Genomic DNA, 25366 nt, shown 5'->3' with positions numbered 1-25366 from the left:
GTTGCTTTGAACTGGTTATATTACCCAGAAATTCTATGTGAAAGTTAATGTCCTGCTCCAGTAAACAGGAATGCTTCCAACTCAGGAGTGGTAATCACTTAACTTCCCTACCAGTTCGCAAATGTGAGTGAATTTCAGGGCATGCACTTTGCCTAAAAAAGGGCCTAAATGGGATGCCGTAGAGCAGGGGTGTGTGGGCAGGGCCATCCACAATTTCTGCTACCAGTTTGGGTGAACCGGTCTGAACCGGTAGCATATCACCACCATTCCAACTTAAATATAAATCAATGTATTTGGTGAAAATAAATTATATTCCCTAAAATGGATATGGGGAATAGGGTGTCCCATTATCTGGCATCCAAATTTATATTATTTTTTAAGCCATGGTGACACGTAGTCCTCAGGTTACAACCATAATGGAGCCTTCTCAACCTAGCCAGAAGTCTTAAGGCTTGTAAATTGGTTGATCACATGACTGACCTCAATTCATGATTTTCTTTTGCTCACATCATTAAACAAATGAGATGGACATTAAGCAAACCTAGTGGCTTTTAGGTGAATCCATGGATAGCTGTGCGATGCAGTTTTGCCAAAGAATAGGTCTTGGCAAAACTGTCATAAAACAATATTCATGCCATCACTGTTTGCGGCAAGAGGCCATAAATGTGGCCATGTTGCTGAATGCCAAAGGGCAGTCACGTGACTGAAGGGGGTAGAGAATGATCATCAGAACTTTGGATCCCAATCATAAGTCCCCTTTTCCGAGTTGGTTGTAAGTTTGAGCAGTTACTAAGTCATAGGTCAAGGACTACTTGACCTACTTGGTGAAACCACCAAAAAGGTTTGTTCCTGCCTTTTCCAACTTTGATTTTGGTGTTCCTTACCATAGTGCATAGGTTTCCCGCCTATATGCAAGTCTTATGTACTCTCATGGACAATATCCTAGCCCTCATCGTGCAGGGCTGTTCTTGTGGTCTTACAGTTTATTAGAACAAAAGTCTCACCCCGCCCCCGCACTAGTCAGCGCGAAAATGGCATTTCTCGGCATCCGAACAGCATAAATTGACCAAAGGCTGTTTTAAATATGAGACCACTAGTATGTAGAACAGGGCTACCCATGGATGTCAGGTAAAAGATGGCTATGAATAGAAAAGAGTAAAGGGCAGATTTGTTCCTGATACTTAGTTTTGCACCTGCCACTGTTCCTTTCTCTTTCACCGTGTACACCGCAGCACACAGATATAAGCCTGTGTCATCTGCCTGCAGTTTTGACAATTCCAAATGCATTTCCAGCTTGCCTGATCTCTCTGCGATATTTCCATTCAGTCGACCCTTGAAATCATTTCCAATCTCTTCAAGTTCTTTCTTGTAATAGTAGACAGTCCCAAGGACTTCCAATTCTGTCTTCCCAGGCAGTTGGCGATACCAAAACAAATTATAGTCTTTGTCAACAGAGCAACTGAAGGAAATACTTTGCTCTGTCAAGCCATTGACAAATCTTGGAGTCTGGATCACATTCTGAGCAGAGCCACTGCCGACAAAGGCTGAAAAAGAAGAAAGAAAAAGGCAGAATCAGGTGGGGAGGCTAGAGAGGAACCCAGGAAATTATGGAAGAATTAAGTCAAGGAAGGACAGTGAAATCTGGAGGAAAATTGGGCTCTGTTGAAGGAAGGGATCCAGGCCCATTTCAGGACACTTACCGCACCAGAAGGCAAGGAGGACATGGGAGAAGCGGAGTCCAAGGAGCCAAGAGCAGGAATGAAGAGGTATCTCGGCCATCTCAGCCTGGTGCTGCTACTGCAGCAGCTGGGAAGAGATCATAAGTTTCCTGTCACATGCTGGCAATGTGGCTGCAAGGGCAGACTGGCGTACAGGGCCTGGCAGAGGGAACCGGATGCCCAGATCACCCCTCCCAGGCCTCTTGATCCTGAGCTCAGGGAGGAAAGAAAAGCAGAGGTTGGGCAGAAATGGGGGTCCCCATTTGCTTTCTTATGCCTGGGGGTTTCTGCTGCTTAGAAAATGAAGCTGCTGGAGAGGGATTGGTTTGCTACACCTGTTGGCTTGGCTATAAATAGTTTTAAGGGCAAACTCATTCATACTTTCAGTTGTTCTTTCAAAAGTGATGGTTCTATATACCCAGCCAAAAGAGCTTGAATAATTTTATTTGGCTTTGAATGCAGCTCTCAAGGCCCTTATTTTGAGCATTTTCTCTTTTCTACCATTGTCAGTAACTATGTTTCTAGACAAAGCGCGTGTGAAGAGCACACAAAGCAAACTGGTACCAATCGGTACAGGAACCCTCCCCTGGATCTGCCACAATTTTTTGGGGGGATGAAGGTTTGCTTCTATATCCCTGTCCAAAATGCACTGTCAATTGATTTCACGTGATGACTCTGAAATGAAAGATGACAGGGGGTGCAAACCCAACGTAATGCTGTAGTTGTGCAAACGAGTGCCTTTTCCCTGGACCAAATGATATCTCCTTACTGCCCATCTGTTTTCTCAAATAAGGTGAAGGAAGATGCACCATTTCTTTATAAGAAAAAGTGAGGTTGGGGGGAACATGACCAAGATGTTTAAAGTCATCCATGGCATGGAGATAGTAGACAGGAAGAAGGCTTTATCCTCTCTCATAGATGTCGGTCCAGATGTCAGCCAGTGTAGCTGCTTGAGAAGAGAATTTAGAACACAAAAAGGAAGGTATCCTTCTGTCCATGGTACAACACTAAGTCGTAGCAGTGGCTACTGATTTGAAGGCTTTAAATATGGACTGAAGGATGTGCCTATCAAGATGTTAGATTTACAATTCATCATTTTCCAAGGAGCTTAGGCTGGTATGCATGTTACTCCATTCTGTAAGCTTTCTCCACAATAACAACCCTTTTGGACAGGCTGGGCTGAAGGTCCAAAGTCACCAGGGAGAGCTTCCATAGTTGAGGATGGGTTTGAATTTGGCTTTTTCCGGTTCTGGTCCAACCTCTCAACCATTTTACCAGACAGGCTCTGTTGTCCTTTGTAAAGCAATGTTACTTGTAGGTTAGGGGCACCCAGCCTTCAAGTTCCAGTTATAAGAAAAGAACAGTATCCATGTTTTCTTTGAAAGCAGCCTGGAGAGATCTGGCTGGCCCCTGTGAGATGTGAAATGCTGGCCTACAAGAGCCTGGGCCTTATTGTACAGGGCTGTTCTTGTGGTCTTGCGATTTATTAGCTCAAAAGTCTCACCCCACAGCCTGTGTAAAAATGGCAATTCTGGGCATTCAAAAGGCATAAATTGACCAAAGGCTGTTTTAAATGTGAGACCACTAGGACGTAGAACAGGGCTACCCATGGATGTCAGGTAAAAGATGGATATGAATAGAAAAGTGTAAAGGGCAGATTTGTTCCTGATACTCAGTTTTGCACCTGCCACTGTTCCTTTCTCATTCACTGTGTACACCCCAGCACACAGATACAAGCCTGCGTCATTCGGCTGAAGATTTGACAATTCCAAACGCATTTCACGCCGAGGTGGGTTCTCCAACTTTGAACCCTGTCCTTTCAGCCGGGCTTTCAGTTCAGGTGGAGTACCTTCAAGTGTTTTACTGTAAGTGTAGAGATATCCAAGGACTTCAAGCTCTGACTTCCCAGGCAGTTGGCGATACCAATAGAAATGATACTCTGTGTTATCAACGGAGCAGTGGAAGGTAATATTTTTCCCTGCTGAGTTATGGGCAAAGCTTGGAGTCTGGGTCACTTTCACCGCAGAGCCACTGCCCACAAAGGCTGAAGAAGGAGAAAGAAAAAGGCAAAATTAGGTGGGGAGGCTAGAGAGGAGTCCAGGAGACTCTGAAAGAATTAGATCAAGGAAGGACAGTGAAATCGGGAGGAAAATTGGGCTCCGATGAAGGGAGGGATCCAAGCCCATTTCAGGGCACTTACTGCACCAGAAGGCAAGGAGGACATGGGAGAAGCAGAGTCTAAGGATCGCAGGGCAGGAATGAAGAGGTATATCGGCCATCTCAGCCTGGCGCTGCTACTGCAGCAGCTGGGAAGAGATGATAAGCTGCTGGGTTTCCTCTCACGTGTTGGCAATGGTGCTGCAAGAACTGTCTGGGGGAGGGAACCGGATGCCCAGACCCCCTTATGGCCTTCACCCCTGAGTTCAGGCAGAAAAGAAATGCAGGGGTTGGGCAGAAATGCCCCCCCCCAATTGTCTTCTCTGTCTTTCTGTGTGGGGGATTTCTTCTGCATAGACAATGAAGCTGCTGGAGAGGAGCTGGTTTGCTATACTTGCTGGCTTGGCTATAAGTTATTTTAAGGGCAAAGTCATTCATACATTCATTTGTTCCTTGAAAGGTGATGGTTCTATATACACAGCCAAAAAGGCATTCAGTGATTTCATTTGGCTTTGAACGCAGCTCGAAATGCCCTTATTCTGAAGCCTCTTCATCTATCAGTAACCATGTTTCTGGAGATGGATTTGAAATCGGAGGGTCAGGGAGATCTCAGCCTATATAGGATAGTTGTAATGTTTGTTCCTGTCCAGGACTCCCAAAAAACTGTTTTCAGGTGTGTGAAGGGCATCATCATCAAAAATGTAGATATGATTGAGAGATTGAAGCTGCTGCTCTCATCAATATGTGCACATTAACAGGGGAAGGACTTCAATCGCACCCACCATTTTGACACTGCTGACTCCCATCTGCAGGCACCCTTGTGTATCTGTGCTTATTTTCAGCAATTGGTTCAAATTTCAACGTATAGACATTTTTGGTACCAGTGTTTTGTCAGAAGTGCATCATTTCCAACTGAGAAATCTAAAATGTCTTTCACTGCTTACAGTATTAATTAATGAGAACATTTCTTTGTGGATTTGATGGGACTACATTACCCACAACCCCTTGTGAAGGTTAATGTTCTGCTACAGTAAACAGGAATGCTTCCAACTTATATATCAATTAATGTATGGTGAAAATATTCTCCAAAATGAAGTTGAGGAAAGAGGTAGGGTCCCATTATCATTCATCCCAATTTAACTTATGTTTTTTACCCATATTTATGCACGGTTTTTGGTGACAATACAAACAAAGTTGGCTTTTTCTGGTTCTGGTCCAAACTCTCAAACATTTTACCAGACAGGCTCTGTTGTCTTTTGTAAAGCAATGTTACCTGTAGGTTAGGGGCACCAAGCCTTCAAGTTCCGGTTATAGGAAAGAACAGTATCCATGTTTTGTTTGACAGCAGCCTGGAGAGATCTCTCTGGCCCCTGTGTGAGATGTGAAATGCTAGCCTACAACAGCGTGGTCCTTATTGTGTGGCAGAGATGGGTTCCTGCTTGTTCGGCCCATGAGTAAACCGGTAGTAAAAATAATACAAAAACAGTTGTGTGGGGTTGTTCTTGTGGTCTTGTAATTTATTAGATCAAAAGTCTCACCCCACAGCCTGTGTAAAAATGGCAATTCTGGGCATTCAAAAGGCATAAATTGACCAAAGGCTGTTTTAAATGTGAGACCACTAGGATGTAGAACAGGGATACCCATAGATGTCAGGTAAAAGATGGATATGAATAGAAAAGTGTAAAGGGCAGATTTGTTCCTGATACTCAGTTTTGCACCTGCCACTGTTCCTTTCTCTTTCACTGTGTACACCCCAGCACACAGATACAAGCCTGCGTCATCCGCCTGAAGATTTGACAATTCAAAACCCAAATCCTGGTTAGAACCCTGTCCTTTCAGCCGATTCTTCAATTCAGGTGGAATATCTTCAAATGTTTTACTACCAGTGGGGAGGTATCCGAGGGCTTTCAGTTCTGTTTCCCCAGGCAATTGGCGATACAAAAAAATCCTGTAGTTTGTTTCATCCACAGAGCAACGGAAGGAAATTTTCTCTCCAATCAGGCCAGTGACAAAGCTTGGAGTCTGGGTCACTGTCACGGCAGAGCCACTGCCCACAAAGTCTGAAGAAGGAGAAAGAAAAAGGCAAAATCAGGTGGGGAAGCTAGAGAGGAGCCCAGGGGATTCTGAAACAATTAGGTCAAGGGAGGACAGTGAAATCTGGAGAAAAATTGGGCTCCGATGAAGGGAGGTATCCAAGCCCATTTTAGAGCACTTACTGCACCAGAAGGCAAGGAGGACATGGGAGAAGTGGAGTCCAAGGATCCCAGAGAAGGAATGAAGAGGTGTTGAGGCCATCTCAGCCTGGTGCTGCTACTGCAGCAGCTGGGGATAGATGATAAGCTGCTGGGTTTCCTCTCACGTGTTGGCAATGGGGCTGCAAGAACTGTCTGGGGGAGGGAACCGGATGCCCAGACCCCCTTAAGGTTTTTGACCCTGAATTCAGGCAGAAAAGAAATGCAGGGGCTGGGCAGAAATGGGGACCTCCATTTGCCTTCTGTGTGTTTGTGTGTTTTGGGGGATTTCTGCTGCTTAGAAAATGAAGCTGCTGCAGAGTGGCTGGTTTGCTACATTTGCTGGCTTGGCTATAAATAATTTTAAGGGCAAAGTCATTCATACATTCATTTGTTCCTTCAAATGTGATGGTTCTATATACCCAGCCAAAAAGCCATTCAGTGATTTCATTTGGCTTTGAACGCAGCTCGAAATACCCTTATTCTGAAGCCTCTTCATCTATCAGTAACCATGTTTCTGGAGATGGATTTGAAATAGGAGGGTCAGGGAGATCTCAGCCTATATAGGATAGTTGTAATGTTTGTTCCTGTCCAGGACTCCCAAAAACCTGTTTTCAGGTGTATGAAGGGCATCATCATCAAAAATGTAAATATGATTCAGAGATTGAAGCCGCTGCTCTCATCAATATGTGCAAAATGTGCACATTGAAAAGGGAAGGACTTCAATCGCACCCACCATTTTGACACTGCTGACTCCCATCTGCAGGGACTCTTGTGTATCTGTGCTTATTTTCAGCAATTGGTTCAGATTTCAAGGTATAGAGATTTTTGGTACCAGTGTTTTGTCAGAAGTGCATCATTTCCACCTGAGAAATCTAAAATGTCTTTCACTGATTACAGTATTAATGAGAACATTTCTTTGTGGATTTGATGGGACTACATTACCCACAACCCCTTGTGAAGGTTAATGTTCTGCTACAGTAAACAGGAATGCTTCCAACTTATATATCAATTAATGTATGGTGAAAATATTCTCCAAAATGAAGTTGAGGAAAGAGGCAGGGTCCCATATCATTCACCCCAATTTATCTTATGTTTTTTTACCCACATTTATGCACTTTTTTTGTTGACAATACAAACAAAGTTGGCCTTTTCTGGTTCTGGTCCAAGCTCTCAACCATATTACCAGACAGGCTCTATTGTCCTTTGTACTTGTAGGTTAGGGGCACCAAGCCTTCAAGTTCCAATTACAGGAAAAGAACAGTATCCATGTTTTCTTTAGCAGCCGCCTGGAGAGATCTCTCTGGCCCCTGTGTGAGATGTGAAATGGTAGCCTACAACAGCGTGGTCCTTATTGTGTGGCAGAGATGGGTTGCTGCTTGTTCGGCCCATGAGTAAACCGGTAGTAAATATAATACCAAAACAGTTGTGTGGGGTTGTTCTTGTGGTCCTGTAATTTATTATATCAAAAGTCTCATCCCACAGTCTGTGTAAAAATGGCAATTCTGGGCATCCGAAAGGCATAAATTGACCAAAGGCTGCTTTAAATATGACACCACTAGGATGTAGAACAGGGCTACCCATGGATGTCATGTAAAATATGGATATGAGTACAAAAGAGTAAAGGGCAGATTTGTTCCTGATACTCAGTTTTGCACCTGCCACTGTTCCTTTCTCTTTCACTGTGTACACCCCAGCACACAGATATAAGCCTGTGTCATCCGCCTGTAGATTTGACAATTCAAAACCCAAATCCCGGCTAGAACCCTGTGTTTTCAGCCGATTCTTCAATTCAGATGGAATATCTTCAAATTTTTTACTAGCAGGCGGGAGGTACCCGAGGGCTTTCAGTTCTGTTTCCCCAGGCAATTGGTGATACAAATAAATCCTGTAGCTTGTATCATCCACAGAGCAACTGAAGGAAATTTTCTCTCCAATCAGGCCAGTGACAAAGCTTGGAGTCTGGATCACTTCCAACGCAGAGCCACTGCCCACAAAGGCTGAAGAAGGAGAAAGAAAAAGGCAAAATTAGGTAGGGAGGCTAGAGGGGAGTCCAGGAGTCTCTGAAACAATTAGGTCAAGGGAGGACAATGAAATCTGGAGGAAAATTGGGCTCCAATGAAGGGAGGGATCCAAGCCCATTTCAGGGCACTTACTGCACCAGAAGACAAGGAGGACATGGGAGAAGCAGAGTCTAAGGATCCCAGAGCAGGAATGAAGAGGTATATCGGCCATCTCAGCCTGGCGCTGCTACTGCAGCAGCTGGGAAGAGATGATAAGCTGCTGGGTTTCCTCTCACGTGTTGGCAATGGGGCTGCAAGAACTGTCTGGGGGAGAGAACCGGATGCCCAGACCCCCTTAAGGCCTTAGCCCCAGAATTCAGGCAGAAAACAAGTGGAGGGGCTGGGCAGAAATCCCCCCTGTATTTGTCTTCTCTCTGTGTGTAGGAGGGGGGGATTTCTTCTGCATAGACAATGAAGCTGCTGGAGAGGAGCTGATTTGCTATACTTGCTGGCTTGGCTATAAGTAATTTTAAGGGCAAAGTCATTCATACATTCATTTGTTCCTTGAAAGGTGATGGTTCTATATACACAGCCAAAAGGCCATTCAGTAATTTCATTTGGCTTTGAATACAGCTTGAAATGCCCTTCTTCTGAAGCCTCTTCATCTATCAGTAACCATGTTTCTAGAGATGGATTTGAAATTGGAGGGTCTGGGAAATTTCAGCCTATATAGGATAGTTGTAATGTTTGTTCCTGTCCAGGACTCCCAAAAACCTGTTTTCAGGTGTGTGAAGGGCATCATCATCAAAAATGTAGATATGATTGAGAGATTGAAGCTGCTGCTCTCATCAATATGTGCAAAATGTGCACATTAAAAGGGGAAGGACTTCAATGGCATCCACCATTTTGACACTGCTGACTCCCATCTGTGTACCCCTTGGGTATAGTTTTATAGTTTTATAGTTTTATTAGAATTTGTAGGCCGCCCTTTTCCCTGAGGGGACTCAGGGCGGCTCACATAAAACTGGGAAAGGGGGAATACAAACATCAAGATAGAAACATATAATAAAATGGTAGGCAACATACATTCATCATTCGGGAGGGGTAACTATCCTTATCCCCAGGCCTGACGGGCGAGCCAGTTCTTCAAGGCTATGCGGAAGGCTTGGACGGTGGAGAGGGTACGAATCTCCACGGGGAGCTCGTTCCAAAGGGCCGGGGCTACTGCTGAGAAGGCCCTCCTCCTTGTGGTTGCCAGCCGACACTGGCTGGCCGATGGTATACGGAGGAGGCCTACTCTATGGGATCTTATTGGTCGCAGGGATGTAATTGGCAGAAGGCGGTCTCTCAAGTATCCAGATCCACTGCCATGTAGGGCTTTATGGGTGGTTAATAGCACCTTGAAGCGCATCCGGAGATCGACAGGCAGCCAGCGCAGCTCGCGGAGGATAGGTGTTATGCGGGTGAATCGAGGTGCACCCGCAATCACTCGCGCGGCTGCGTTCTGCACTAGCTGTAGTCGCCGGATGCTCTTCAAGGGCAGCCCCATGTAGAGCACATTGCAGTATTCCAGCCTAGAGATCACAAGGGCCCGAGTGACTGTTGTGAGAGCCTCCCGATTCAGGTAGGGTCGCAACTGGCGCACCAGGCGAACCTGGGCGAATGCCCCCCTGGTCACAGCCGTTAGGTGGTGGTCAAATGACAGCTGTGGATCCAGGAGGACTCCCAAGTTGCGAACCCTCTCTGAGGGGTGTAGAATTTGACCCCCCAGCCTGAGTGATGGAATATTAGTCAAATCTTTGGGAGGAAAACACAACAGCCACTCGGTCTTTTCTGGGTTGAGCACAAGCTTGTTAACCCTCATCCAGTCCATAACGGCCTCAAGACCCCGGCTCATCACATCTACCGCTTCATTGAGTTGGCACGGGGCGGACAGATACAATTGAGTATCGTCCGCGTATTGATGGTATCTAATCCCGTGCCTGCGGATGATCTCTCCCAGCGGTTTCATGTAGATGTTGAATAGCAGGGGGGATAAGACCGAACCCTGAGGCACCCCATAACTTAGGGGCCTAGGGGACGATCTCTGCCCCCCCACTAACACCGACTGCGACCTGTCCGAGAGGTAGGAGGAGAACCACCGTAGCACGGTGCCTCCCACTCCCACCCCCCGCAGTCGTCGCAGAAGGATACCATGGTCGATGGTATCGAAAGCCGCTGAGAGGTCAAGGAGGACCAGGATGGAGGAATGTCCTTCATCTCTGGCTCTCCAGAGATCATCAATCAATGCGACCAAAGCGGTTTCTGTGCTGTAACCGGGTCTGAAGCCTGACTGGAAGGGGTCTAGGTAGTTTGCTTCCTCCAAGGACCGTTGGAGCTGGAAGGCCACCACCTTCTCAACAACCTTCCCCAAGAAGGGAAGGTTGGAGACAGGGCGATAGCTATTAAGAGCAGCTGGATCCAAAGATGGTTTCTTCAGGAGGGGTCTCACCACCGCCGCTTTCAGTGCGGCGGGGAAGTTCCCCTCCCGAAGGGAGGCGGTCACGACCGCCTGGATCCAGCCTCGTGTCACCTCACTGCAGTTCGTAACCAGCCATGAGGGACACGGATCCAGAACACAGGTGGAGGTACTTACAGCTCTCATGGCCTTGTCCACATCCCCGGGGGTAACGTCCTGAAACTCAACCCAGAGCTGTTCTACTTGGTCCCCTTGTGCCTCGGCTGGAACTGCGGGGGTGGAGTCCAAGTCCGACCGAAACCGAGCAATTTTGTCCGCTAAGAATTGGGCATACTCTTCAGCTCTGCCCTGCAAGGGTTCCCCCGCCTCCCTTTTGTTCAATAGGGAGCGGGTTATCCTAAACAGGGCGGCTGGACGGGACTCAGCGGATGCAACCAGGGTGGCTATGTGGGATCTTTTTGCTGCCCTAAGTGCTCTGGTGTATTCCCTGGTGCAGGTGGTTACCATTGCTCGGTTCGATTCGGACTTATCGGACCTCCAACGGTGCTCTAGGCATCTCCTCCGGCGCTTCATCTCCCGGAGTTCCTCGGTAAACCAAGGGGGTCTCCGGGATCCGCTGCCTCGGAGGAGCCGCAGTGGCGCAATCCGGTCGAGGGCCTCCGACGCTGCCGAGTGCCACGCAGCAGCCAGGGTATCTGTGCTTATTTTCAGCAATTGGTTCAGATATCAACGTATAGACATTTTTGGTACCAGTGTTTTGTCAGAAGTGCATCACTTCTACCTGAGAAATCTAAAATGTCTTTCACTGCTTACAGTATTAATGAGAACTTTTCTTTGTGGATTTGATTGGACTATATTAAACACAACCCATTGTGAAGGTTAATGTTCTGCTACAGTAAACAGGAATGCTTCCAACTTATATATCAATTAATGTATGGTGAAAATATTCTCCAAAATGAAGTTGAGGAAAGAGGCGGGGTCCCATATCATTCATCCCAATTTAACTTATGTTTCTTTACCCATATTTATGCACGGTTTTTGGTGACAATACAAACAAAGTTGGCTTTTTCTGGTTCTGGTCCAAACTCTCAAACATTTTACCAGACAGGCTCTGTTGTCTTTTGTAAAGCAATGTTACTTGTAGGTTAGGGGCACCAAGCCTTCAAGTTCCAGTTATAGGAAAAGAACAGTATCCATGTTTTCTTTGGCAGCAGCCTGGAGAGATCTCTCTGGCCCCTGTGAGATGTGAAATGGTAGCCTACAACAGCCTGTTCCTTATTGTGTGGCAGAGATGGGTTGCTGCTTGTTCGGCCCATGAGTAAACTGGTAGTAAAAATAATACAAAAACAGTTGTGTGGGGTTGTTCTTGTGGTCTTGTAATTTATTAGATCAAAAGTCTCACCCCACAGCCTGTGTAAAAATGGCAATTCTGGGCATTCAAAAGGCATAAATTGACCAAAGGCTGTTTGAAATGTGAGACCATTAGGGTGTAGAACAGGGCTACCCATGGATGTCAGGTAAAAGAGGGATGTGGATAGAAAAGAGTAAAGGGCAGATTTGTTCCTGATACTCAGTTTTGCACCTGCCACTGTTCCTTTCTCTTTCACTGTGTACACCCCAGCACACAGATATAAGCCTGTGTCATCTGCCTGTAGATTTGACAATTCAAAACCCAAATTCTGGCTAGAACCTTGTGTTTTCAGCCGATTCTTCAATTCAGGTGGAATATCTTCAAATGTTTTACCAGAAGCAGGGAGGTACCCCAGGGCTTTCAGTTCTGTTTTCCCAGGCAATTGGTGATACAAAAAAATCCTGTAGCTTGTATCATCCACAGAGCAAATGAAGGAAATTTTATCTCCAATCAGGCCAGTGACAAAGCTTGGAGTCTGGATCACATTCACCGCAGAGCCACTGCCCACAAAGGCTGAAGAAGGAGATAGAAAAAGACAAAATCAGGTGGGGAAGCTAGAGTGGAGCCCAGGAGACTCTGAAAGAATTATATCAAGGAAGGACAGTGAAATCTACAGGAAATTTGGGCTCCGATGAAGGGAGGGATCCAAGCCCATTTCAGGGCACTTACTGCACCAGAAGGCAAGGAGGACATGGGAGAAGCAGAGTCCAAGGATCCCAGAGCAGGAATGAAGAGGTGTTGAGGCCATCTCAGCCTGGTGCTGCTACTGCAGCAGCTGGGGATAGATGATAAGCTGCTGGGTTTCCTCTCACGTGTTGGCAATAGGGCTGCAAGAACTGTCTGGGGGAGGGAACTGGATGCCCAGACCCCCTTAAGGCCTTTGCCCCTGAATATAGGGACTCCATAGGCCTTCTGTGTACATGTGGGTGGGGATTTCTGCTGCTTAGAAAAAGAAGCTGCTGGAGAGGGGCTGGTTTGCTACACCTGCTGGCTTGGCTATAAGTAATTTTAAGAGCAAAGTCATTCATATATTCATTTGTTCCTTCAAAGGTGATGGTTCTATATACCCAGCCAAAAGCCATTCAGTGATTTCATTTGGCTTTGAACGCAGGTTGAAATGCCCTTATTCTGAAGCATCTTTGTCTATCCTTAATCATGTTTCTAGAGATGGATTTGAAATCGGAGGGTCAGGGAGATCTCACCCTATATAGGATAGTTGTACTGTTTGTTCCTGTCCAGGACTACCAAAAACCTATTTTCAGGTGTGTGACGGGCATCATAATCAAAAATGTAGATATGATTGAGAGATTGAAGCTGCTGTTCTTTTTGATACCTGCAATATGTGCACATTAAAAGGGGAAGAACTTCAATTGCACCATTTTGACACTGCTGACTCCCATCTGTGGACCCCCTTGGGTATCTGTGCTTATTTTCAGCAATTGGTTCAGATTTCAAGGTATAGAGATTTTTGGTACCAGTGTTTTGTCAGAAGTGCATCATTTCCACCTGAGAAATCTAAAATGTCTTTCACTACTTACAGTATTAATGAGAACATTTCTTTGTGGATTTGATGGGACTACATTGCCCACAACCCCTTGTGAAGGTTAATGTTCTGCTACAGTAAACAGGAATGCTTCCAACTTATATATCAATTAATGTATGGTGAAAATATTCTCCAAAATGGAGTTGAGGAAAGAGGCGGGGTCCCATATCATTCATCCCAATTTATCTTATGTTTTTTACCCACGTATATGCACTTTTTTTGGTGACAATACAAAGTTGGCCTTTTCTGGTTCTGATCCAAACTCTCAACCATTTTACCAGACAGGATCTGTTGTCTTTTGTAAAGCAATGTTACTTGTAGGTTAGGGGCACCAAGCCTTCAAGTTCCAGTTACAGGAAAAAAACAGTATCCATGTTTTCTTTGACAGCAGCCTGGAGAGATCTCTCTGGCCCCTGTGAGATGTTAAATGGTAGCCTACAACAGCCTGTTCCTTATTGTGTGGCACAGATGTGTTGCTGCTTGTTCAGCCCATGAGTAAACTGGTAGTAAAAATAATACAAAAACAGTTTTGTGGGGTTGTTCTTGTGGTCCTGTAATTTATTAGATTCAAAAGTCTCATCCCACAGCCTGTGTGAAAATGGCAATTCTGGGCATTCGAAAGGCATAAACTGACCAAAGGCTGTTTTAAATGTGAGACCATTAGGATGTAGAACAGGGCTACCCATGGATGTCAGGTAAAAGATGGATATGAATAGAAAAGAGTAAAGGGCAGATTTGTTCCTGATACTCAGTTTTGCACCTGCCACTGTTCCTTCCTCTTTCACTGTGTACACCCCAGCACACAGATACAAGCCTGCGTCATCTGCCTGAAGATTTGACAATTCGAAACTCAAATTCCGGCTAGAACCCTGTCCTTTCAGCCGATTCTTCAATTCAGGTGGAATATCTTCAAATGTTTTACTAGCACGGGGGAGGTACCCCAGGGCTTTCAGTTCTGTTTCCCCAGGCAATTGGCGATACAAAAAAATCCTGTAGCTTGTATCATCCACAGAGCAACTGAAGGAAATTTTCTGCCTGGTTGGGCCAGTGACAAAGCTTGGAGTCTGGGTCACTGTCACGGCAGAGCCACTGCCCACAAAGGCTGAAGAAGGAGAAAGAAAAAGGCAAAATTAGGTAGGGAGGCTAGAGGGGAGTCCAGGAGTCTCTGAAACAATTAGGTCAAGGGAGGACAGTGAGATCTGGAGGAAAATAGGGCTCTTTTGAAGGAAGGGGTCCAGGCCTATTTCAGGGCACTTACTGCACCAGAAGGCAAGGAGGACATGGGGGAAGCGGAGTCCGAGGATCCCAGAGCAGGAGTAAATTGGTGCTGCGGCCATCTCAGCCTGGTGCTGCTACTATAGCAGCTGGGAAGAGATCATAAGCTGTTGGGTTTCCTGTCACGTGTTGACAATGTGGCTGCAAGAACTTCCTGGCCTGGGCCTAGCAGAGGGAACCAGATGCCCAGAGCTCGCTGCAGCCTTTGCACCTGAGCTCAGGAAGGAAAGAATAGCACAGGCTGGGCAGAAATGCGGGGCCCCATTTGCCTTCTTGTGGGAGAGGGGTGTTCTGCTGGTTAGAAAAAGAAGGGGGGCTGATTTGCTGCACCTGCTGGTTTGGCTGGTTTCGCTATAAATAGTTTCTGTTGCATTAATAGCTTGACTATGAAGAGGCTTTTGCTTAGTCTGGAAAATTGAATTTGTCTATTTTTTCCACTAGCAATGTTTCTAGTCCTTAAGCTTGCAAAAGAAGGATTACAAATACATGAGAGTTTAGATTATTATAAAAGTGTATAAACCATGGTTCTGGTGTTCTGCATAACACTAATCTTTGCTCTCTTTAGCGATGACAACAGCAGCATGAAGAAATGTGCTTGATTTCTTGATCTATATTTTGGTAGAAGAACTGTACATTCTTTGCACATAGCTACTGTTCCAGCTAAGGTGGAAGAGTAGATAAATTAAATTTAGAAGCATGAGAGCAAATCCTTATTCAGTCATGTGGTTTATATGGTGGCCTTAGGCTGTCAACACCCTTTAGAGAAATTAAAGGGAAAAGATTAGATATATCACAAAGACAATTCCAGACTTTTCATCTGAATAGCATTCATCGGGATGTAATTTATTCAAAAGAAACAAAGCCAACTATAGGTTTTGCATTATATGTAAAGAATGACTATACCTGTGCGAAGATTCATGCCATCAAAATTCTACTGAAGGAGCCTGGATGAAAATAAGCGGTGGGGGTGGGGGTGGGGAAAAGAACCTAACTATAAATGACACTTTTATGATAGGATGCTACAGTGTAGGAGATGACCAGGCTGAGACCAAAGTGGGGGGATAAATGCATCATCAGTCTCAAGTCCCTTCGCACCCACAAGAGGTCCAACTTACCTTGAATTCCTTCTACTCTTATCTCCTGCTAATTTCTCTTGGGCCCTAATGGTTCAGATTGTTGTAGGGAGCTTAAGCTTACAATAAATGTTTATATCTATTTGAACTGTATGGATCTCTTGATTTTCCTGGCGCTTGACATACAGGCCATGTATCAAGCCAAAGAGAGGAATGAAATACTTGCCAGTCTGACATGCAAGGAATCCAGAAATCACTGCTGGCATAGTGAGAGAGTTCAACTATCCCAGCATCACATGGAAAGTAAACCCTTTGATGCAGCCAAGTAAGGAAGCCAACAGGTTCTTGATGTGTCTTAGGGGCCACATCATTGTCCAAAATGTACTTGAGGTAATTAGAGGATCGGTTACATTAGACTCAAGACTTGCTAAGAGGGAAGAAATAATTGAAGAAACGGAAGTTGTAGGAGCCTTGGTAGAAACTGACCATGTGATTCTAAAATTCACCATATTGCAGGCAGGGAGAACTGAAGGCAAACAGATTAGTAGTCTAGATTTCCAGAGAGCAGACCTCAATAAGGGGAAAGGGGACAAATAGGAAACATACCATTGATGGAAATCCTGAAGGGAAAATATGCAAGGCTAAAGCTAAGAATGAAGTGAGACTTCCAATAAATGCCCAAAATAAGAAATACCAACAACCACTATAAAGCATTTTGGGGGTATATGTAGAACAAGGAAAGTCAAGGAAACAATCAGTTTGCTGATTGAAAAAGATAACAAGATGATACTGCAGGACAAGAAGTTTTAGCTTCATAATTCCTATTTTGCAACTGTCTTTTCATAAAACAAAAAAGCTGATTCAGGCTGTCAGAAGCTGCATTGTGTGGTGCCGGGTAGGAAGAAAAACTGCTGTGTGAGATCATCCAATGGTTCAGTGTGAATTATTGTGATATCCAGCTTTACATTTCCATCCTAGGCCACCTGAGCTGTACTGTGTAATGTCATGGAGGTCCTGTTTGCTGCCTGGAAGATCTGGGCATCTAGGTGGGGAAGATCTAGTGTTTTTGAAGGGTGGGTGAGAGACTGGGGTGTTTTTATCTCTTTTTCTGGATAGGATTGTACCACCCCAGACAGAACCTGTGTGCAATTTGGGGATCTTCCTGGCGTTGAGGCTTCTGCACAAATGGTAAGCAGGTGTGTAAGCTAACATTGATAAGCAGACATTTGGTGCAGGAAAGCACATTTGAAGGTCTACTTGTAAACAAAGTGGTCTTTGTGGAGCGATTGCTGATCACAAGAATCTACTTTCAAAAGGGTCAACTGGCAAGTGTGTTCATTCCTCTGTCCCCCAAGAACCTTCTCCAAGTCATTCCCAGGAGACTTTGGTCTTTGTTTCTGGGGATTTTACACACACACACACACACACACACACACACACACACACACACACAGAGAGAGAGAGAGAGAGAGAGAGAGAGAGAGAGAGAGAGGGAGAGAGGGAGAGAGGGAGAGATTCAGCTTTCCACCATTTTGCAATTTTAATTATTATTTAATTTAATTGAAAGCATTTTTTAAAGCAAGGTGAACAAGGAAACAGCTAAGCTCTTGGAGCTGAGTAATGTGCAGATATCAGGTTGCCTACTCTTGATGTAAAAAAAACTCCCAACAGTGCTAAGAGCCACTGAAAAAGATTTTACTGTAGGGGCTCCTTGGGTATACCAGCCCTTTACCTCTCCCTTAGTATCCTGAACTGTCAATATCATCACTCATAATAGATGTTGGCAGCAGTGGCAGCAGAGAAGGCCCATTACCCATCGCTTATCTAGACAGTTTCCGGCTCAGCCTTGCAACTGCTGCTCTTCAATTTTGGCTGAATTCCTGAATGCAGGAGACTGAGCTTACCACATGTTGAAGTAAAGCACATTATACACATTACTATGTGCATTAGCTTTCTCCAGTCTGATGTTTTGGATTTCAACCCCCATAATCTACACGACCTAACCTGTACTGGGTACAACTACAACACTGAGGTTCAGGGCATCTGAAGGACATCTGTCGGCAGAAGAGCCTGTGGATGTGCATAAATAATGGTACATAAAACCAATAAGCTCACAGATGAAAATGTTCTAACTGGGCCACTGCTGCTATGTTTTGGCCATCATTATATACTGCAGCCTTCATTCCACGGATTGCTATCACTCTATCAAGTGGGATTAACAGGGAATGAGCTCAGTTGTTCTGGCGTGGCTGTGCTCTACCCCTGTCTACTTGACATACGATGGAGATCAGTCTGGATAACATTCCCACTTTATATTTTCAGAAACAGCAGATCGGCTATTCTTTATTTGTTCATCCAAGCAATTTTAAGAGCAGTCTTGGGTGAACCAGAAAACATTGAAGCATTTATTAAAGCCTAATGTTATCTTTATCTTCATAAGATCATCAAGGGGACATCTACACAACTCCCTAATTTTGGCTCAATGATGCCTTGTAAATTCTTGGAAGGACATGCCTGCCTGGCACAGGCATTCTTTTAGTCGAACCCGTTGCTGGGTGGACTTATTTTCAGATCTCATGTGAAAGTAATGTTCTCTTATCTTTTTCTAGCATAAGCCTCTCTAAATGCCTGATAGGTGATACTTCTGCCATGAATCCAGCAAGGGCTGGACTCTGCCCAGCTCTTACCGATTTCTGTTGCTGCTGTGGGCATGCCTTTGGAAACCAAGCTCTTCCCCCCACCTTAAATGTTAACACCATGATTTTAACCCAAGCAACTTCTTTCCTACTGCCCAAAACCTGCTTTAATTTTACTTTACCAAATGAAGAATTCTGACTCTCTTGAAACACTATTTTGTAATCTGTGAAGTTTCCCAATACAAGTATTCCTGTAAAATGATTTGGGGATTTTTATTTCTGAAGACCAACTGTGCTATTAACTCATTTTTGGTTATGAGTCACAAGAATTTATTGATGGTGTACAGTAGGGCATCACATCACATGTGCTTTAAAAACAATCCCAAAAGGTACATTTCAAAACCAAACTGAGCTAAGTGATGCAAGCAAAAGGGTAGAAATATTTTTTTTTCAATCTACTAGTCATTTGTCTCACAAACAAAATGCAAAATGATATATTCTGTTACAAAAAACAACAACCCATTGCATGCATTTTGGCTAATGCAAGATGACAGAGTTTGTGTTCTACCAGATATATTAGGATGGAAACACCCAGAATTTCCAGCGAAGATGCCAAAGATCTTACCAGCTAGGAATTCTGGAATATCATGGTGCTATTCCAACAACTCCAGAAGGTGCATAATTGGGAAAATTACAGTATAATAGATTTACTGTGGGGTGATTTTGTTTTTCATTTCTGCTGCCTTATCTTTCAACATCTGTTTTTGCAATGATCTTTGTGGTTTTGAGATCAGCTCCCCAAACCTTGAGCATTCACATTTGCTCTACAGACAGCTCCGAGCAATCGCTTCAGCTCTACTTTGTGGTTTTACTTGTTTTGACAAGTTAAGTGAAAATAAAGTCTAATTCAGTGTGTGCTTTCAGAAGTAGGTTAAAATGTATGCAAAGGGGACTTTAAAATCCATTTGTTTTCTGGCTGAAGATAGGTCCTAAAGGTATGAGCCAGAAATCCGGCCTCACATTTTCCTCTTATTCACTGGGACCTTTTAGATCACTGGGAACCAACTTATGGACAGCCAGAGGGGCAAACAGCATTACATTAGGCAGCCAGGGCAGAAAATGCTAACAATAGCATACTGATGTTAAGCAAGTATGCTGAGTTGAAGGCTTGGGAATATTTTGGTTTTTTTTTAAGATTTATGATTGTGAAGCCATTTTTTCCCTCTTTCTAGGGATTAATATGTGAGTTCTATTTTTTTATGTTTCAGCTGCTTGCTGCCAAATATTGACATGATCATTCTGAAAAACTACCACCCTCAAAGAAAAAAAAAATCAGCATGGATTGTCCATCCCTGTTTTAAGTTTATCGCCTTATTTCTAATTGTAAAAAAACTTAAGTGATACTAGTTCTCCCTGTCTTCTTCTGCAGGGTCCAAAACCTGCTTCATGGTGTGTAAAAGCCATTGGGCATTGTCTTCTGCCCTTTGATGAGAAGTTAGTGCCTTGAAAAAAGAGATACAGAATGCCCTGGACATCTAGGATCAAACTGCAATTAAACAAATATGGTAAAAATACAAGCTGCTCATTTTACTTTCTTCTTTTACTTCTTTACATAATTTTCTTGTCCCCTCTCTGGACTCCCAGACTTCTGCATGTGGCTCTTTCCCTGCCAGCTGTCCTCTCTCAGCCCCCATGTCAACAGAGAATTAAGGGAGCCCTGCAGATGCCCTCAAACATTTTAGTGGTACGTACATATTATTGCTCCTTAGGCTAATCAATGCCCTGACTGCCAGAGTGAGCACTCATGATTTAAAACTGTTCAAGTAGATGGGGCCAGCCATTAAGAAGTATGAGTCACTTTGAAGTGCATATTGAAACGGGTGCTAAACTGGGCTGATTCAAATCCCTGTGCAGTAATGTTGAATGAGCAGATATTTTACTAGGGTGAATTATGTAGAACCAAGGGAGGGCTTTATTGAATATGTAACCAGAGCTGAAAAGCCTCTAGCCAAGAGTCTAGGATTGAAGGGAGCTACATTGTGAGTTCAGTGGAGCAAAGAGAGGCTACGAATTGCCACACTGAGACACTAAGACAGAAACATTGTTTTTCAGATAGTCTCCAAAACAGAGAGATAAATATGCAAGGTTAGGGAGCAAGCTGTTATATAATATAGTTAATTTAAAACAAGAACAGATTGGAAATTTTAAGTAGGATTTTTAGAGACAAAGATACCATAGCACTGGTGACAACCTGGCACACGCATAAGAAGGGAATGGTTTGGGATGGAGTGAACCACAAAAATGGTTGTTTGGCTAGCCTTTTTCTTACCTCTTAGTCGAAGTTCACATGTATATGCTTATTTCTTGGTTTCTCTGCAGTTGATGCCTGGCAGTGGAGCATACAAATTCTGTCTATGTAGTCATAGTTATGTCTGTGACAATATCTTCGTGTATGCAATAGTCAAGTGGTGGCAATGAATGTGTGAAGGTTTCATGTTGAAAACTAAGTTCTGTTCGAAAGTATGGAGAATTGCCAAGGAGGTCCTCACCTTCTCTCCATAAGCCTCTTGGCTAGTCTAGGAGGCAGAAGGTTATCAGATTAGTGCTCAAAAAAAGATTGCACAGCTCATCTCCTCTTCTATTTTTCTACTATTAAAATATCCCTGGGACTGTATACTGTTTTTTACAGCTTCATCTTTCCTCCAATTTCATCCATCTCTACTTTCTTTGCTTTCTTTTGTTTCCAATGTATTCATTGTGAATTGTTCACTGCCCCAAGTCGTGTTTTCCTTACTAAAGTTAGCATGATAATTGCTGACATGCCCTTTTTAAAAAAATATTTAGTTGACTGGCAGTATTTCTAAGAAGCACAACTGGCATCAAGTATCTTTAGAAAATAAGCTGGAGAATGAGGGGCAAGGCAAAAAGCATTGCAATGGTGCTTGAGGATATGAAGGAGAAAGGGCTGGTGGAACAAAACTGGAAGAAACTGAAAACTATAGGCAAGGTATCCAGAAAGGGGTTAGAAAACAGATTAATGGAGGCATGAGCTGATGAAAGGAAACAGCCCAGGGAAAACAAGATATATAGTTGCTTTCCTAGAAGAAGATAATGGCAACAATGCATTACTGCATTGTTGCCTAGAAAATTGTATGAATTTATCCATGGTTACCAGAATGGAACTTAGCTGAAATGCTTTACGTTTACTTTTCTTATCAAATAATTTGGAGTAGTGGCAGTAGAGAAAATGCCCTGCTAAGTCACAGTATTTGGCAATGTGATAGAAATGAACTAACAGGCTCAGATGTTCCAGGTTGTTGTTCCAAACAGGCAGCAAGAGGTCAACTTGTTCAGCTTTTGTGCAGCAGATCAACATCCTTAATGGCCAGCTTGGCATGGCTTGTTTGTCAGGAAATTTGTCAAATGGTATCTGGTAGAAAGATGGGTCCAGTAGATGGCACTGCAGAACTATGTCAGCTTGTTCTGGGACACCAGAAAACAAGGAGATATAATGATATCTCAAGGGGGGGGGGTTGCTTTGGAGAAAGCAAGAAAAGTGACCCCACTCTCTATTAAAAAAACATCTTGCAGCCACGATCACTCATATTCAATTATTCATTGATTAAAGCATGTAAGGCTTTAGGAGAAAGAATGCATAATCTAGTTAGCAGTGACAATGTGTACAGAAATAAAGCATTAGTAATTTAACATTTAAATGTTAGATGTAGTGCAAAAATAAAAAGGTAACCCCCTCAATATTTAGCCTTACAAGATCTTCCAAAATTAACCTTGATGTGAGAGGGAGGGAGGGAGGGAGGGAGGGAGGGGGAGAGAGAGAGAGAGAGAGAGAATAGACATAATAGATATAGTTATCAATCAAGGTCACTTTGATTCTCTAGCCCGTGAATAGTTCTTTCATTATTTGGAAGATACATCACACTTATTGGAAAACCTAAACTGCTTCTACAAAGAATTATTTTTGAGCTATGGCATTTTACTTTAGTTTAAATACATGTAGGATAATTCAAAAATTCCCCTCACAAAAACAAGATCTTGGAAAGCTGCTCTAGCTATCTGTATATTTTATAAGCCTTGCTCAATCTGGTGCCTTTTGAATACCAAACTGTAGATTCACAGGAGGCTATGTAAAAGAAGAAAATCTTCCCTTGGTTGAAACTGGTGATAAAATGGACCTGTAGTCTTGTAGTTTTATTGGCAAAAGCCCCAAATGGTTTGCCTTCCTCCAGGTTTTTTGTTTTTGTTTTGTTTTGGAGATCAGCCGAGGTCAACCCAATGCTGCCACCTGCTGCACCTGTAGTCTCACACATCTGGAAAGCAGCCGGTTGAAGAAGCCTGCCCTACATCTTGTGTGCAATTCAGTGACACGCCTGTTTAGTGTTTTACTATTTAGTTTTGCTCTGGGTTCCATGTTCTAAATCTGTTATTTTTCTGAGAGAGGTGAGTAGGAAGATATGTCCGGAGAGGTTGCAACTTCCTGGACCAGAAAACATCCTCCTAATCTTCAACACACTTCACTTAACAGTGCAAAATTGGGACGAGGCGTGGGAACAAAGTTGGCGCCCCTTCTAAGGGGCTCAGTTGTTTGCCCTAGAAACACTTCTTGGCTTAAAATCGACTTGGAGAAACTACAAACCTGCCCGAGTTAGTTCCCTTCTCCGGCTAATGCCGTTAATACGGATCTTTCGGACGCCTTGAATTTCTGACTGCAGGGACGCCAAAGGGGCGCCTCCCTCTCCCCAGAAAAATCTTTTCCCGGGCCAAAAAGAAAAAGAGGCAGAAGGGACGGTGTAGAAAGGAGCGAGGCGTCCCTCTCAGAGAAGAGCCAGGGAGGCAGGGAGGCAGGGAGGGACGCCGTGATCAATCCTCCACCTCCCTTCTCTTGTTCTCCCCCACCCCCACCCCCGCCCTCCCTGCCGCCACCCGTTCCAAATATGCTTCAAGAGATAATAATGGGGCGCGGGGGAAGGCGGCAGCGATGAGCAAATGGAGGGGCCGAGAGCGGGAAAACAACGTGTTTTTTGCTGCTTTAACAGCGAACAGATGGCGAGAAAGGGCTGCATCTCCTGCGGGGGCCGAGATTAGGGAGGGAGGGGGGCCCAGCAGAGGCAGGATTAAACCCCTCAGCTCCCGGCGGCAAGGGAAAGACGGAATCAGGGCCTCTCCCACAGGCCACACCCACTGCCCCTTCCCCTCCCCTCCCTTATTTCATTCATAAGAGGGATTTTGCCGAGGCAAAGCAACAGCGAGGGCGGCTGATGAACCTTCGGAGTGGTGGATTCGGCTGCTCGGCTTTGTGGAAGTTTTTGCGGGATCAAGTCCGCCCGCTTGCCGACCCGCGCCGCTTTGTGATCTGGATATCCTGCGTACTAAGTATATTGCAGGTCCAGCCCGATTCCAAGGACAGAAATCCGTGGAATGGCAGAAATCTCGCCCAGGCACCTTCACGTTTGTTTTGAACGCCAATAAACCATCCACTCTTAGTTTTTTAAAAGGCCTCTTGTGTTTGATCTATTATTCTAGATTAATGGAGGTGGGTTCTGGACAAGCCAGCCCCTCTTCTTTTTTGTTGTGACAGATTAACTGGCAAACCCAACAGATGGATTAAAATGCTCTTCACCAGTCCTTGATCCTCATAAATTAGGGCTGTCCTCATTGCCAATCCTATTCAGCCTCAGGATGGAGGCCAGGAACTGGCACCACTACCAGTGATTTAACACGCAATAATTTGATGGGTGGATTCACCCAGTTTTGTTACCCCTCCTGCTTAGTGTCACCTGCCGATGGGAGAACAACCATCAACCTCTCTTCATAACAACAAGGGTTGGGAGAGAAAAAGGGATTTTTGGATCCACATTTTCAGCTGTCTCAGCTGATGGGCCACAAGCATGGAAGAAAGATATGAGGGAAGGAGAGAGTTCTTCTAAAGCTTTGACTCTCTTTCTTAGCACTTGGAATGGAGGCCATGAGGAGAGCCAAGGGATATAGGCTGGATTAAGAGGTTTGCTAGGCTCAGTGGCTAAGATGCTGAGCTTGTCAATCAGAAAGGTTGGCAGTTCAGTGGTTCGAATCCCTAGCAGCGCGTAATGGAGTGAGCTCCCATTACTTGTCCCAGCTTCTGCCAACCTAGCAGTTCAAAAGCATGTGAAAATGCAAGTAGAAAAACAGGGAGCACATTTGGTGGGAACGTAACTGTGTTCCGTGCACCTTCGGCATTTAGTCATGCCGGCCACATGACCACGGAAATGTCTTCGGACAGCGCTGGCTCTTCGGCTTTGAAATGGAGATGAGCATCGCCCCATAGAGTTGGGAATGACTAACACATATGTGTGTGGGGAACCTTTACCTTTACTTTTACCTTAAGAAGTTTGTACCACCAGGAGAAAGGCAATGTCAGGTAACTTCCTTTTTTTTTTACAAGAAAACTGCATGGAAATATGTCTATGCGATCTCCTGGATTCAAATGTAATTTTTTTTCTAAAAGGTTTTCTAATCCTGGTTCTGAAATAGCTTGACTGATAGGTAAAAATAGGAGGAAGGGTGAAATAGGACTGAGTGATTGATGAAGCTCATCCTCAATGTGGGAAGGAATTGGCAGCAAGTGAACAAGGGCTCCAGTGATGGCCTGGCAACCAGCAATGCCTGGAAGTAGCCAATGTAGTTAAGGAAAGCCATTGTGATTAGTCCATGTGTAATAGCGATAGCCCTTACTATGGCACCCAGTGCACCATGGCTGAAATGTAGGCCAATGACTGTGTCTCAGTCACCACAAAGTAATAAAAACAAACATAGAACCTGCAAAATCTCCTTATTGCCATACAATGAAGGGTGATAGGATAAAAA

At 44.4% G+C, this 25366-nt stretch overlaps 6 protein-coding genes across 6 annotated transcripts; all 6 read right to left on the bottom strand.

The window, feature by feature from the left end:
* Positions 1 to 942: 942 nt before the first annotated feature.
* On the bottom strand, positions 943 to 1779 carry LOC148049477 (immunoglobulin iota chain-like). Its single transcript, XM_087714122.1, is given in 2 exon segments — positions 943 to 1544; positions 1701 to 1779. Coding segments are annotated over 2 exon segments (681 nt in total).
* Positions 1780 to 3037: 1258 nt separating this feature from the next.
* LOC148049476 (uncharacterized) lies at positions 3038 to 3997 on the bottom strand. The gene is made up of 2 exons (XM_087703846.1): positions 3919 to 3997; positions 3038 to 3762 (listed from the first exon to the last, which is right to left on the bottom strand). The coding sequence occupies exons 1-2, from the start codon at positions 3995 to 3997 to the stop codon at positions 3038 to 3040; spliced, it is 804 nt and encodes a 267-aa protein (XP_087559972.1).
* Positions 3998 to 5264: 1267 nt separating this feature from the next.
* On the bottom strand, positions 5265 to 6170 carry LOC148049475 (uncharacterized). The gene is made up of 2 exons (XM_087703838.1): positions 6092 to 6170; positions 5265 to 5935 (listed from the first exon to the last, which is right to left on the bottom strand). Exons 1-2 carry the CDS (start codon positions 6168 to 6170, stop codon positions 5265 to 5267), a joined length of 750 nt encoding a protein of 249 aa, XP_087559964.1.
* Positions 6171 to 7384: 1214 nt separating this feature from the next.
* Positions 7385 to 8341, bottom strand: LOC148049474 (uncharacterized). Its single transcript, XM_087703830.1, has 2 exons — positions 8263 to 8341; positions 7385 to 8106 (listed from the first exon to the last, which is right to left on the bottom strand). Exons 1-2 carry the CDS (start codon positions 8339 to 8341, stop codon positions 7385 to 7387), a joined length of 801 nt encoding a protein of 266 aa, XP_087559956.1.
* Positions 8342 to 11712: 3371 nt separating this feature from the next.
* On the bottom strand, positions 11713 to 12726 carry LOC148049473 (uncharacterized). The gene is made up of 2 exons (XM_087703820.1): positions 12648 to 12726; positions 11713 to 12491 (listed from the first exon to the last, which is right to left on the bottom strand). Exons 1-2 carry the CDS (start codon positions 12724 to 12726, stop codon positions 11713 to 11715), a joined length of 858 nt encoding a protein of 285 aa, XP_087559946.1.
* Positions 12727 to 13973: 1247 nt separating this feature from the next.
* LOC148049472 (uncharacterized) lies at positions 13974 to 14858 on the bottom strand. Its single transcript, XM_087703812.1, has 2 exons — positions 14780 to 14858; positions 13974 to 14623 (listed from the first exon to the last, which is right to left on the bottom strand). The coding sequence occupies exons 1-2, from the start codon at positions 14856 to 14858 to the stop codon at positions 13974 to 13976; spliced, it is 729 nt and encodes a 242-aa protein (XP_087559938.1).
* Between the last annotated feature and the right edge of the window lie 10508 nt (positions 14859 to 25366).

Source organism: Thamnophis sirtalis, unplaced genomic scaffold, assembly GCF_051295495.1.
Source record: "Thamnophis sirtalis isolate CommonGarterSnake01/CBP01778 unplaced genomic scaffold, rThaSir2_p1.2 scaffold_1, whole genome shotgun sequence".
Lineage (NCBI taxonomy): Eukaryota > Metazoa > Chordata > Lepidosauria > Squamata > Natricidae > Thamnophis > Thamnophis sirtalis.
This window is presented reverse-complemented; position numbering and strand designations above follow the sequence as displayed.